This window comes from Macrobrachium nipponense, chromosome 46 (assembly GCF_015104395.2).
Source record: "Macrobrachium nipponense isolate FS-2020 chromosome 46, ASM1510439v2, whole genome shotgun sequence".
Taxonomy (NCBI): Eukaryota; Metazoa; Arthropoda; class Malacostraca; order Decapoda; family Palaemonidae; genus Macrobrachium; species Macrobrachium nipponense.
The window spans coordinates 41391437-41407119 of record NC_061106.1 but is presented as its reverse complement, the minus strand read 5'-3'; the positions used below and the strand labels follow the sequence as shown (position 1 = coordinate 41407119).

Genomic DNA, 15683 nt, shown 5'->3' with positions numbered 1-15683 from the left:
CTCGTGAAAGCATTCAGGCATAATTGCTGAGAAACACGTTTTAAATCATCATCACGAGTGTCCATTCGTGTCGCAGTGCCCCTTCTTCTCTCTCCCTCTCACCATCCGTTTTCCTCATTCCAATCCTTCCCCCTTCTCCTTCCCCCATCAGAGACACCCCAATGGCGTCGGCTTCGCACCTGGACAGGTCCTCCCAGCGCCTCCATCACCGGCGGAGCGCATTATCGTCCCATCATCGAGGCCGCGCCGCTCGGAAAGGAAGGCGGTCTAGCGCGATCCATCACAAGAAAACTTCACCCAGGCGAAGCCGGAATAGTTACGCCAATCCCTTATGGGAGAGTCTCCTCCGCCACGCTCTCCACCAGTCCTCAAAAGGGGGTACTAATTTGTTCTTCGACCCCTACCGAAGTCCGGCTATCAGCTCCTTCCACAAATACTACAGGGACCAGGTCAACCTGATGGAGAAGCTCAGGTCGCAGCTGGTCAATAGGGTGGGGCACTTGAGAGGGAGAATGAACTATTACCAACACGGTTCCCGTCACGCGCAGCCTTCGCGTTCCTCCTCACATCATACTAGAGGTCATCGTCGACATCCTTACCATCGTAGTCATCAGGAAGTGACGGGTCACAACGGCGGGAAACGCCAGTACAAGATAGTCAGGAATAACGTCGTCCCAGTGAAGGACGTCCCTGAGGATGTTGAGGTGTTTGGAAGACCGACAGTGGTCAGAACTCACGTCAGACCAACTCGTCCTTCGTTTACCCCAAGTGTCTGGACCACGAGCGTCCCAGGCACCGACCCTAAAAATTGTACCAAGACGGATCGAGAACCATTCCATCACACGGAGATAAAATCTACGAGTATTTCTCACAGTCGGAACAATTTCAGCCCTGTCCACTCAGTCATCAGTAGCCACACTGTCTTCAGCGGCGGAAAATACCACGGCAGTGAGGAGAAAGGTCCCCTTTCTGTGGGGGAGGTTTTGGGAGCCGGTTTTCCTGCTTATTCTAACGTCTTCTCTCACCCAGTAACCAGGATTCACGACTCCTCCATGCTTCCCTCGGGTGCTATTATCCCGGCTGTCAAGAATCACCTGGGGTCGGTCAGAGTATCCATTGGGTCTACGGGGAGATCTCAGAAGCCAAGTATCGAAGAGCATTTGAATAAGCTTCCCTCTACCAAAGGTAAGTTATCTAATAAAGATTTTTTACTCAAAATGTGCTAAAAAAAATTTTGCAAATTACCAACTCGATTATACACCCAGTGAAATATACGGTTAGCTAAACTGACAATGAAAAGCCTAAAATCCATTATTTAAAAAACTAGCGACTATAATGACTTATGATAAGATAAACACAACAAAACAAAAGAAAGAAACAACAAGCACTAAACTGTTCACTAAAAGACATAAGGGTCTGTCCCTTTCTTTAGTCCTCTGCCTTATACCTTTCTTTCACCAGCCTTCTTACCCCATTCCAAACCTTAAATCCCTTCCGAGGGACTCTTAGGGGTTTGAATTATCGCCATCCCCCCAAACCCCTTTTGTTGTTTTTAATAAACATTTGAGTAAACCCAAATAGCTGCTAACTAGACTAAAATCAATAGGCCCTCAGTAGGCCAGTCGATGGTCATAAAACATGCCAAACAAGATCGCTCAGCTTGTCACTATACTAGACAACTAATGAAGATATCAAAGATACCAGTTATCGATCCAGCTATACTTCTACAGAATACAGACTATTACTTATCAAAACTAACTGCCAAAGAATGTTTATCGTACCACAAGAAAGCCTCGCTAAATTTAACAGCCACCAAAACAGTGGAATAAGATCAATTCAAAAAGAGGATGAAGAAATCATTTGTGTGTGAAAGATGGTAGGCGCTGTCCGTAGAGTTTGATTTACCACTGTTCGGTTTGTAATTTGGCTAACTAGGAGTTGACATTTAAGGAAATTGTAAGCATCTGAAGAGATTCTCTCGTCTGCTTAATCATTGTTGAGAACGTGTTTTACGTTCAAACAAAGACCACTAAACCTTATGTAAGTATGCAGACTCTTTGGAGAATCGTTTAAGCGTGTACTGCATTGAATCAGGAACTACAGAAATTCATAAAATCAATCGCTCTGTAATTTTCCCTTCATCTAGGCGATTCCAAATGGCAGTTATTCGATTGTCTCCGATCTGATAGATATTGAACAACTCACTAAGAATGCATTTTCGAAATAAGTCTAATCATATTCACAATTTTTTTTTTCTTTTTCACATTCGCTAAGGTGACGTTTATCATTATCAATCCAAGCAACTTTCTGACGTCAACGAAACGAATGACGAAAGAACCACAGCTCAGAAGAGGGACGGGACAGCTGCCTGGAAATATTTCAGGCGCAACATCCTGCTAATTTATCTCCTGACAATTCTGATACCCACGCCCACGCAATTAGACTGCCCTTGTTAAGTTCTTGTTGAATTGACTAATTAGTGGGGTTGTTAGGAGGCAGCAGACGTCGTCATTATATCTCTTACGATCGTCGAGAATGTTATGACAAGTGGCGAAGAAGATTTAATTTGTCTTTTATGAATCAGATTCGAAAGGGTCATTTGCCTTCTGTAAGTCAGTGGTAGAGCTGAGCATTTCAACTTCTTATTTGAATGGTTAGCCAGCTAAAAGGACACTCTCTCGTGCATATAGCCAGACGTATATGCAAACGTTCCCAGGGTGCACTGTGAGCATTATTTAAGGTTCTTTGCAGCGTCCATTCGGCCCGTAGCTGCTGACCCTCTCGTCCTTTCACTGTACCTCCTTTCGTATTCCCTTCCTTCCACCCTCTCCTAACAATTGCCTTATAGTGCAACTGCAAGGTTTTCTTCCTGTTACACCTTTCAAACCCTTTACTGTGAACTTCCGTTTCAACGTTTAACGACCTCATAAGCCCCAGTGCTTGGCCTAAATTCTCTACTCAATTCAATAGACAGACGTTGAACTCAAACATGACATCCTGATTACTGGATAAGCAATGAAATTTAACAACTGTTGTGAAAGGAAGCTTCGTTTCTACATAATATTCAAGTTTCTTGTTAATTGAGATGCAAGGTGACGGTATTTGTATTCTGCAAGGTAAACGACCTTCATTTGGAACCAAACATCCATAATATCACAAACAAAATCTCAAAATTTGAAAATTTACCCTGACTGACTGCCAAAAAAATACCACGGGTTTTAATACGCGAGGGTTTAAAAGGAGAAAGTATATCATTGCTTCATTTCGTAACTCCTCTGCAAACTTCATAATGCACAGACGTCTAGAGGACTTCAAGGTTAGACTTGACATGTCAATTTTCATATAAAGTTATCGTAATCATTCTAAGTAGATCTGTACTCTTCAGGACACGCAGTCATCATTCAAAAGACTGACAGTAAGTTGTAAATCTATATCAATCATGTGTGTGGGTGCATGAATCCGCGTTGTTGAGATTCAACAGGAAATGCCTGCGACATATGAAGCAGCTGAGTATATTATGTAAATGGGGCACCGCCATGTGTCCGTGGGCTAAAATCATGATGTCCCAAAATAATTGTCGAGTCAATCGTATCTCTTTAAATAAGGACACACACAAAGGGAGCAGTCTCTCTCTCTCTCTCTCTCTCTCTCTCTCTCTCTCTCTCTCTGTACATTTGTTGTGGGATATGCAATACCAGCTAAGATCAGATATTCAATTCTGAGTGTTTTGAATAATAATAACAATAATAATCATAAAAATGCTAAATAAAATTGATGTTACTTGAAGCTTAGGTGCGATCAAAGGTTGACTTTCACACATTTTTCAACGTTCTTGTGACTAGGTTAGAGTAACAGTAACTATGCGAAAGCGAAATTCCACTTTCCCGTAAAATTAAAAAAAAATGTTGGAAGGAAGTTTAATCAAACCTCTGATATTTCAGGAACTTTAGTCTTCAAACATTCATGACGAATGCATGTGAATTAAAACCCCATTCATTGAATGTCTTGAATTGTTAAATGTTACTTATAGAATAGACATTGAACTGAAATTTCCTTTCGAAAAGCAGCTGAAACTAAAAGAGAAAATATAGCGAAGTGCGGGGTTAAATTTGTCAAAACTGGACTTTATTAATAATATTAATGGTATGTGGTGTAAGTTATTTAAAATTATTTTGCGCAACTGCATTTGGATCTTTGATGTGTCTGTATACTTTCGTGGATCTTTCTGCTGGTCGGCTGTGGGGACAATGGACTTAACGAGAGTTTAATCCTACGCTTTCTTGCAGGCGACAGAAGAGGAGAGGAACTTCCGTGCATCAAATGCCCTCCAGACACTCGCGTGGAAGCACCCAGGGGGTCCGATTGCGTCATCGCGTACCCTCCGTCGCCTCTGTCTTGTACACCAAGGTACGTTTCCTTTCGATGATGAATCCTCTCTCTCTCTCTCTCTCTCTCTCTCTCTCTCTCTCTCTCTCTCTCTCTCTCTCTCTCTGTCTTTTATCGAGTTCTCTAACAAAGTAACACTTCGCTTTATTTTATAAAGCGAGATGGGGGAGCAATTACAATTGACCTTTGTGATGACCAGGTTCGATTGTCTTTTCATACGATTCTCTGCCTTCTTGTTTGCATTTATGTATACAAGAAGGTGGTTATGTATACAAGAAGGTGGAGAATTCTATACATATATCATGTATACATGGAGCTACTTATACATTTCAAAAGGCCATGGAGGCAGTTAGTAACTTCACATAAAACTTTTTTTCTGGTTTGGAAACGACTCTTGTGTCCTTTTCACAGATTTGTTTTCTTTGTGTCTAAGCCGATCTAATCGGTTAAATAGATAAAATATTAAGTAAATATGACATGAACGCATGTCTGGACTCAAGTATTGACAGTTGGTGAAGGGACTTCCATGTGTCAAAGAAAAAGTTACCTGTCTCGCGCAGAGGTTATGTGTTAACTAGTTGAAAGTATAACTCCATGATTCAAGTCAGATCAGTTACGCGAAACACTTCGTCTCTTCAAGATTTATACCCGAGTTGCGGACAGTCGTCACGGAAGGACCCGCTCCTGGAAGCCTCCTTCCAGAGGGCCGGTACAGGATGATCATCGCCGTCTGGACATCCGATTCCAGTACGTCCACGCCCGTCACCACGTGCAACGTCAGTTACGACGTCGAAGGTAAATTGACTGTCTGAACGATTAGTCCTGTAATATATTTTCTCTCTTCACGGGGAAGGGTGACCTCATATCGAAAATAACTGGAATGGAACATTCTGAATAAGCACTGATTCCTGGAATATTAATCTAGGGGCTGCGAACTTTCTCCTTTCTTCCACCACAGTTCGAAAGTGCCCGTCGTTACCCGAGGTAGAAGGAGGCGAGGTCACTTGCACTGCAGGGCGTGCCTGGGGTTCCAAATGCTCTTGGGTATGCAGAGGAGGGCGCCTTCTTCAGGGCAGCTCAGTCACGACCTGCACAGGTCACAGCAGGCCTCGTTGGACTCACCAGCCTCCACGTTGTAATGGTATGATATAGAGGAATGCACTCAGCAGTTGTGTTCAGTTGCTTCAGGGACTTCTTTTAGCCCATTGCATCAGACCGTTAGGTTTGCTGTACGTCCCATTTACCCTCTTTTAATATAGCATTGTAAAATAATGTCAATTTTTTTTATGGTTTACTTAATTATATCCAAATTTACTTTTCCCATCTGTACATTAATATGATTAGATAAAACTGCTCACAATTCATAAACCCCATCATTTTTTTCGGGCTGCTCTACGAGCAAGAGCCCGTGATGGCAAAAGGCCAGCTCAATCAAAAACAACTACCCATAATAGTTTTCCAAAAATCCTGTCTGTTTGGATAAAACAGAGACTTACATTCGCACCCTACACCCTGAGAAAGAGCAGCTGACCAGTGCTCTCTTCTTCTTCTTCTTCTTCTTGTACATGTGTGAATTCTAAGGTCACCGTCCTCCACAGAGCCTACGTCAGAGAAACCCGAGATACCACCACCTCCTTCGACACCTCTTCACCCAGCTCGCCCTCCGTCACCTCCCATAGGTAGCTGCCCACAGCCTCCGGACGTCCCCGGAGGACGCCTGATCTGTGAACCCCCGTCGATTGAAATCCTACCTCGTAGGGACCTCATCCCGAAGGACGAGCCTGCTCCTTCCGTCGCCGAGGACGACGCACCCTTAGACGGTGTCATCCGACCCCGCAGTGTCTCCTCGTCGCTGGAACTCTATCCGGTGGGGACATCCTGCAAGGTGGAATGTGACCCGGGCCTGGTGCTGAGGCAATCCGAGATGGACCGGGTCTTCCTCACCTGCTCTCCAGCCCTTACCTGGAACAAAAGTCCTTCCGGGTGTTATTCCACTGTAAGTCTGGGTGCTTTCTGGGTGCCTGGGGTTTGGAAAGGTGTCGTTTTATGATCTCTTGAACTAAACAGTTAGTTTGCCAAGGGGATAACTCATTTTCTGGGGCACCACGACGTGATGTGCTACTAAAACAATGAACCACTTGGCAAATGGACTTACTGACTGTTGTAGGATACGCATCTTCCATTAACCAAGAAGTTCCTAAGATATTTGTAGGATACAAATCTTCTATTAACCAAGAAGTTCCTAAGATATTTGTAGGATACGAATCTTCTATTAACCAAGAAGTTCCTAAGATATTTCCCTCGCTGAATAATGTCGGCTCACCAGAGATAATACTCGAGTCTTTGGTTACCTAAATGCAAATTGCTAGATGTAACACGATATGGCTGGTTCTGAGGTAACGTTGGTGGCATAAAGTAATGCTCTACCTTAATTATTTCGTTTTAAATATATACCGAGACCTTTTTCAAGGGGTCTTTCATCGTTAGAAGTTTAATATTTAAGAGCTTTAGTTAAAAAAACGAATAACTCAATTTACATCTCAAGTTTACACAGATGAGGAGGAGATGATTTTTAAAGAAGAAAATTCCTGTTACTGCTAGCACTTAACACAACCTCCTCAAAAGACATTTGTCCGTGTGACACAAGTCATCTGATAAAGCATATTTACTCAATTATCCAAAATCTTGGCAGCTCTAATGCTGTGCTATTTCTTACAGGAGCCCCCAGTACCTCGAGATAACGACTGCGATGATGTGACCTTATCCTTAGACCAGATAAGTTCCCTTCCTCTACCAGTCTTCTTCAACGTCAATGGAGATCGAGCTGAGGTCACGTGCGACATGCAAGAGATCAAGAGAGGTCAGCATTTCGTCAGGAAATGCAAAGCCACTGACCAGGATCTGCAGACTTCAGCCACCTGCCAATATGTGATCACAGTCAGGCCAACAGGTAAGGTAGAACAAAAACTTTCCACTGATAGATACATTTCCAAGAATAGAATATTTTAGTTTAAGAATTCGATTGTTACAATGATGCCATAATCTTCTAGAATCAAACGTTGTGCAGTGGTATCAGAGCCTGAGTCTAATTCCTGCTCAAGAACCTCATTAAGTGTGTGGCAAACGACCTTACTGTAATCTCCTGTGAGCCTATGGATAAGGATTTTGGGGAAACGAGGCCTGTGCATAGGTGTACCTACGGTGTCACCATTTGCAAGCGCCTTGCTTTCACAGGTCTCGAGTGGGCAGACACGGGCTTAAGCTCTTATCACAACTGTAAATTCGGTCTCTTAAGATATTATGCACAACAACAATCAGTGTCTTTCACAGTTGCTGTGAAAATACTTAACATGCTTGCTGTATTGAAAATAATGATTGGTATTATGAGAATATTTTGTGAACTCTGAGAGATGGGAATTTCATTCATTACATCTGCAAAGGAAAATAATGGAAAATAATTTCTAATAACACTCTTCAAATCACTTACTAAATTCTAGATTTTTGGGCAAATGGAAACGAGTTTTAATGAAACTTTTTCAGGTTACACAAAAAAATCCAAATATTTCTTGAATACTGAGATGTACCTTCTGAAGACAGTTGTTGTTATAATGGGCAATATTTTTTTTATTGCCTATACTATTTTTTATCTAGAAGACTGGATGGGTAATTGACGATTTTCTTTTCAACAATTGCAGTGGAGATTCCGAGCGAAAAACCTGACGAAGGCGCTGCAGGCGGATCAGCAAAGAACCCTAAGAATACAGAGTATGAAACAGTGGCTGACGTCTTCAGAACCAAAGGAAAGAAGCACAAAACTAACGGCGACCGGAAACGCAAACCAGATAAGATTTCTTTTGTTCCTCAACATCAAAAAGGAGACTTGAGCGAAGAAGATTTAACTTACCATTATGACGTTTTCGGTCAAGGTGATGCAGATTATACTAAGCCTGGAGACAGGTCAGGTGACGATCGTGCCTCCCATGAGATTAGACCAGAGTCAGTTCTGCATCCAACAGAGAGGGTACCACAGGGTATCGCCGAGGAACAAATACGCGAAGAAGGGGGACTGGCAACTAGTATGTCACCCGTGGTATCTCGAGCCTCTGTAACTCTAGGGGAAGGCAGTAAAAGAAGATTCCATTCCCATGCAGCCCTCGTGCCCAAAGCTAATTCTGTTCCAGGGATGAGTGGAGAGTCTTCTAAAATCACCGGTGAACGAGAGGTGATTCCACAGGTATCCAAACCGAAAAGAGGCCGGGAAAGAGCGGAGGGTGAGCACCCTTTCGATGTAACCAGAAGAGAGAAAGCTGACGAGACAGAGACGGCTGTCATGGAAGCTGCGATAGAGCTGAACATTCTAGTTGATGATTGTAGGAATGCCGATCAAGTCAAGAAAGCTCTGTATGAGCTACTGCTGATGCTTGAGAGCTGCAAGAAACTTGCTTGTCATACTCCCAAGACAAAATGTCGACAAAGGTACGTGGAAAACCTAACCCGTAGCCGAGGCTATTACTATTTTCAAGATGGAAAAAAGTATTATCCATCTGTAATTTCTGACTGGGTCCCTTTCTGATAGAAAACACATCAATACATTAATAAATAGAATACATCAGTTGATGGTAAATTTATTTACTTGAAATCTTAGCCAATAAAGTGACTCAAGAACTTGTCCAGTATCATCTGACCTCTAATTTCTAAACTTACTTTCCAGACCAGGTCAAGAGGAGAGTGTGGTGAAAGTGACCTGGATAGTTGGTGGGCTATTTGAACCACTGGAGGACTACTATTACGACGACGTTCAAGTGCCGGTTGTCGAAACGGACATAGATTCTCTTATGGTGAATATCCTTTAAAAAACCCAAAACTAAATCTTTTGGTTATTCATTAGAGAACTCAGAAAATATAAGACAATTTCGTGTTCTCAACCCCAGTCATTGCTAGATGTTTTACTTGTAAAGGTGAGTTTACTCAAGGCTTCACCGCACAGTGCATACGTAAGACTCATCACCAACTCCTCCCAAATTCTTGTTAGCCCTGCCTACTGGAGTTCTCATCAAGACTCACGCCACACCAGCAACTCACCCTAATGAGCAGTCCAGTCGGTGGGGCTAACAAGAATTTGGGAAGAGTTGGTGATGAGTCTTACGTATGCAGCGGGCGGTGAAGCCTAGTGTAAACTCACCCTAAGAGATCACGCCACCATGTCGTAAGTATATCTTAGATTGACCAGACCACTGAGCTGATTAACAGCTCTCCTAGGGCTGGCCCAAAGGATTTTATTAGATATTTTTATGTGGCTAGGAACCAACTGGTTACCTAGCAACGGGATCTGCAGCTTATTGTAGGATCCGAACCACATTATATCGAGAAATTAATATTTCTAATCACCAGAAACAAATTCCTCTGACTCGACGTTGGCAGAGTGGGGAATCAAACTCGGGACTATCGAACCGGTAGGCGAGAATGTTAACCACTAGTCCATCGAGGAACTTGAAAGATATTTGTTTTTAGAAAGTTAAACTTTCTTTTACGTTAAATTTGCGAAAATTCCAGATTTGGGAAGTGACCATGCACCTAACCTTAAACTAGTTAATTTTATTCTGATTGCTTTTTGCCTAGAATTACAAGAGTTTTTCTTCATGTTTAGAAAGAAATTATTTTTATCATAAGTTTTTCAGTGTGATTCATTATTTTCCAATTCTGTATTTGATATGGTTTTTAGCTACTCTCTATATCACTTTTTCTTTTTAGTATTAGAATTGAATTTAAAACTTTCTTCTTAGAAATATCTTTGTCTCCTTATGATTCTGACTATTCTACTGAATTTGATCAGTCCCCATTTCTAGCTCGATTAAGCTTTGATATTGCAATGCCTAAAATAGACAATCAAGAGAAATTCTGGCCTGTCTGTATTGATACTGTAATGTCTTTCCCGTCTGACAGATCTCCGCAGAGCGCCTAATAGCATCGGAGAGGACGACGCGCGCCATGGAGGTCTTGGGAGCAGCCATCGACCTGACCTCCTTCAGTCTGAACCGCCTTGACCTTGTGTGCAAAAACAAAGCGTATCGTTTCGACGCCCAGACGAATCGTTGCATTCAAGACGAGCTGCAAGAGCTATGAGAGAAGTTAGAGAGAGCGTAGAAATAATACTCGTTGCCTTTAAACGTAGCCGTAATATTAACTAGAGACTCTAAAGACAGGAGACGATTGGTCTATGCAAGGTTGCTGATGATGTCGAATTGGTCGAGTGGAAAGTGCCATAGTTGTTTATTGTTGCGATATGTCAAGCTGCCACACTAGACTTGCCTGGATGGGCGCGGATTTGTCACTGCCAAAGTTATCTCGTAATATTCATTTTGTCATTACTGAACAGGGAGTAAACGAGACAAATAACCACACTTGTGCGAACATAACTGGAAAGGTTCTGCGTGCGGACTAATCATTAATTAAAAAGAAGGAACCCCTCATTTCTAGTTCTTTAAGAAAATAATATGCATTGTTAAGGGAATAGTGTAAGGAGAATACCTGTTTGACAAAACATAACTACTAATCTAAAGTAGTGTATGAATGTATAATACATAACACGAATAATACCACACAAAATTGTATTTAAAGAAAAACCCCATCAAGAATGAACTTACAATGAATAAAGAATTTTGATAATTTTGTCGTAGTTGTTTTGATAACATTTGTCAAACTGATACATACGTATATACATACATAAGCGAATCCCACAGGAAAATGATAGTCAGAAATCCAAGCGCTTTCGTCTTTAGCTCCTTGACAATGTCTTAGTAAAGACGAAAGCGCTTGGATTTCTGACTATCATTTTCCTGTGGGATTCGCTTATTTATGAAGTCACGTGCATCTACTGTGATTTTTTAAGCGTATATATATATATATGTGTGTGTATATATTCGGGTTAAATCATTCTGGACTTAAGGCGCTTGCCTCATGGCGCTGTAACCTGCTTTACGGCGTTGTAACCCGGACTTAGGGCGTTGTTGCTATTTATTCCCATTATAATTATGATGATTCAGGACTGCCTGATATATATATATATATATATATATATATATATATATATATATATATATACACACACACAGCCGCAAAATCTTCAGAATACGGAAAAATACGGTACTTGTAAGCCCTTTTCATTAATATTTTTCATGCTAAAACTTGGTTGTAGGATATCGAGGAGGTGCTCTTTTTCAGGTCGTGTAAAAGAGTATTCCAGTATCTAAATCTTGCCACACTTTTCCCATTTCAATCTTTAATTGAACGTTTGAATACTTCACATCACAGAGATTCGTTGTCTGTTTGTTTGTTTGTATGGTGTTTTGACGTTGCATGGAACCAGTGGTTATTCAGCAACGGGACCAACGGTTTTACGTGACCTCTGAACCACGTCGAGAGTGAACTTCTATCACCAGAAATACACATCTCTAACCCCTCGGTGGAATGCTCGAGAATCGAACTCGCGACCACCGCGGTGGCAGACCAAGACCATACCGATCACGCCACTGAGGCGCTTACAGAGATTCATTGGTATTCCCTTTGAGCTATATATATCAGAGCTGCCAATGGATTGCGAGACTGTTAAGCAAGTTCCGAATAGCAATTGTATACTTGTAATTCGTCACTCATTCATAAAACTCATTTACAACTATACGAGTGTAATCACATTCACAGTTATTCTATAACGAGTGCGCTTTAAATGCAAGCTGATTGATTGATTGATCATGAAATTTAGGGCATAGCCCAAGCGCCGGGACCTGCAAAGGTCATTCAGCGCTGCAGCATTATATGATTGAATGAAATGAATAAAATGAATGAATACGTGAATCAATTAAAATCTCTCACACTAATGACCAATTAAAACTGCAATTAAAAACATCGAACGACACACAACAACAAGCTGAAATGGGGGTTGCTTTATGTGTAATAAGAGAGAGAGAGAAAGATAGATAGAGAGAGAGAGAGAGAGAGAAGAAGGGGGGGGGGGGGGAGGAGGAAAAAAGGGAGACGAGAGAGTGGGGGGGGGGAGAGAGGAGAGAGAGAGGTGCGGGTTTGGTGGGACGGATATTATAGTTTGACGGAAATGATATCACTCTTGACAAAATGTTTTGGTATTTAAACAGCATATGAGATCATGCTTAATGTGCATCACTAATTCTTGTCACTGTATCTAGATATCTATGACAGCATTTTCAAAATTACTATGTATATTTTACATTTGGAAGTTTCACAACGTCCGTTTGAAACTGTGAAATTTCTGATAGTTCGCAAGTAAGACCTCATGAGGGTTTAATGTCATATAAAAAGCTATTGACGGTTTGATGTCATTCCCATTTAACTTCAATGTAATCAAAACTCTAACAGCAAGTTATGTTAAGAACAGAAAAATCCCATCAAATTCAAATTAACCCAATGAAAAATTTTGCTGTGCCACTACGGTTTCAAATGTGATGAAATGTCTCAACTTTTCAGATTCAAACGAAACGAAATAACTTCAACACCTGGAATGATTCACATATCCTGACCAAGGATCAAGTCACCTCCAGCTATTCTTTACGCAGGATATGCACATTACCATACAATCATTTCATCTACTCTTACATAATTTTGTGTATCCTGCTGGGACTAAGGCTGCTAACCAATCCTTGTCATTTCTCCTTGCTCTTGATTAGTTTCTTCTGAAGGGTGTCTTCTGGGACAACCTTCCCGGCTAACTTGGTTAGCCAATCTATAAGATTTTTAAGGATGAAATTGTTCTAGTTTTTGGGCCAAATGTTTAAGCATGTATAGCAACTCTCCATTTCTGGCAAGGTTTTCTCTGCTGATCGTCTGGTGATAACCTTCTCGGCTAACTTGGTGAGCCAATCTATAAGATTTTTAAGCATGAACTTGTTTCTATTTGGGCCAAATATTCAATCATGTAGCAACTCTTTCTCCATTTCTGGTAAAGTTTTCTCTGATGATAGTCTGGCGACAACCTTCTCGGCTAACTTGGTGAGCCAATCTATAAGATTTTTAAGCATGACCTTGTTTCTATTTGGACCAAATGTTCTAGCATGTATAGCAACTCTTTCTCCACTTCTGGCAAAGTTTTCTCTTCTGATCGTCTGTGTTTGCAGACGGTTACAGTCCCTTGTCTAATAAGTAGTTCAGGGAACAGGGGCATCATTCATTCATTGCAGCATTCTCGATCTGTCGCCATATATGCTTCTTTGAAGACAAGACGAGTTATGATATCTTTTAATTTCAATTGCTGATAGCTTTACCGATCTGCAGACCTGCATTGAGAGCGTCTGCTCTCAATATCACGATTAGAATTAATCGTCCAGCAACGCAGTTCTTGATTGACAACGCTAACGTCTGCAATTATCTGATAAGAATCAAGAACGTGAAAGTAAATGTAGGTATAAGACCAGACCCCTGTGGTTCAGTTTATTCTGACACGTGCATGAGTGGGTACACAAACACTGAAATATTAAAAATAGCATCCAGTTGGCGGGTAATATTACGAGTTAAACGAACCTAAATACAAACGCCGAATACGTGGTCTCCAGACCATGGATTAGTGATGCAATTGATGACGGGGACGCCTACAAACATCCTATTGCACCACAGAGCTCTTACTAAATTTATGCAGCATATAATTAGTAATTTAGAGATTCATACACTCTAAAGACACTTCTCTATTCCCTCGTAAGTAATGATTATAGAATGGTGTTTCTCAAGTGTTGAGTGACTTCTACAATTATCGGTCCAATGAAAATAAAATGAGGTTTTATCAATCAAATGCTCTAGTGCGACGACTAATTCACAATCAAATAATCAAGGCGGTTTTGAGACCAGATCTCTTCTTGCAATTTTTTTTTCAGTTTTGAAATAACTTACAAAAATAAAATGAAGTTTATTCTTCTTAAAAATTGGCTGTAGAAGCAGAATGAAACAGTTATGTCGGTAAAATATTCAACTGGATGTTCAGATAAATTTTTACTGGCATAATTATGACCGCAGTTATTCATATCCGCTGTTGCCGTCATAGGGGGCTCTAGTTTTATGCGGAGCGCCGAGAAATGATTTTGGTTATTGAGATGATTCTAAAAAAAATAATAATAATAAATAAAAAAATCGAAATACCTTTAAAAAGTCTTATGTCTTTCTCAGTTGGTCTGCATAACTATTTTTACACATTCAACAATATATGTCTCTCTTGCACTAGAATTTGTTTGGATTGTATTACATATATATATATATATATATATCTATATATATATATATATATATATATATATATATATATATATATAACGCGAGATTTATGAGACACAAAGACGAAATTAAATAAATATAACACGTAAAAATACAACAATAAGCACTTAAAGAAAGTAAAACGTAATGAGAGGAAGCTTTTTGTAAGTAAACATCCTGAGGAAACTATTGCTCATCTTGTTTATCTGACTATGAATCGTCTCGTTATATAGCAGTGATGTAGTAGAATGTCATCCGCTCTGCCTTTTGTAACACACACAAAAAAAATGCATTTCTAAACATAGATACCGCGAAACCTAATCTTTGAGACTAAGAAGAATGTTTAATGCAAACCTTGACGGGAGAGGCAACTTAATGACTTTATTTAGTCTTGCACGCTCAGTTTCTGTGAACTGAGACCACTCAGTGACCTTATTTAACCTTGAATGATCAATTTCTATAAGCTGAGGGAACTTAGTGACCTTATTTAACCTTGAATGATCAATTTCTGTAAACTGATACCGCTTACTGACCTTTAATCTTGAATTATCAGTTTCTACAAGCTGAGGGAACTTAGTGACCTTAATGTTAACCTTGACAATGATCCAAATTCTGGCAAAACTGGATACCAACTTAACTGGACCTTTAATCTTGAAATTATCCAGTTTCTTTTTTAAGTTGAGAACCACTTAGTGACCGTTATTTAAACCTTGAATGATCAAAATTCTAATAAAGATGAGGGAACTTAGTGACCTTATTCAAACCATTGAATGATCAAATTCTGGTAAAGTGATACCACTTACTGACCTTTAATCTTGGAAATTATCAATTTCTTAAATTCAATTGAAACCACTTAGTGACCTTATTCAACCTTTGAATGAGCAAATTCTAGAAGCTGAGGGAACGTTAGTGACCTTCCCATTATTTAACCTTGAATGATCAAATTCTGCAAAAACTGATACCACTTACTGACCTTTAATCTTGAATTATCAGTTTCTTTAAGTTGAGACCACTTAGTGACCTTATTTAAC

At 40.5% G+C, this 15683-nt stretch overlaps 1 protein-coding gene across 1 annotated transcript in view; it reads left to right on the top strand.

Annotated features, from left to right (window-relative positions):
• Positions 1 to 11056, top strand: part of LOC135214958 (uncharacterized) — a 33548-nt gene extending 22492 nt beyond the window's left edge. The window contains exons 4-12 of the mRNA XM_064249449.1: positions 152 to 1185; positions 4287 to 4407; positions 5027 to 5181; positions 5345 to 5527; positions 5985 to 6382; positions 7105 to 7336; positions 8082 to 8862; positions 9098 to 9224; positions 10330 to 11056. Coding sequence (XP_064105519.1) covers positions 152 to 1185; positions 4287 to 4407; positions 5027 to 5181; positions 5345 to 5527; positions 5985 to 6382; positions 7105 to 7336; positions 8082 to 8862; positions 9098 to 9224; positions 10330 to 10509 — 3211 coding nt within the window. The 3' untranslated portion in view covers positions 10510 to 11056. The remainder of the gene's footprint in view (positions 1 to 151; positions 1186 to 4286; positions 4408 to 5026; positions 5182 to 5344; positions 5528 to 5984; positions 6383 to 7104; positions 7337 to 8081; positions 8863 to 9097; positions 9225 to 10329) is intronic.
• The last annotated feature ends 4627 nt before the right edge of the window (positions 11057 to 15683 follow it).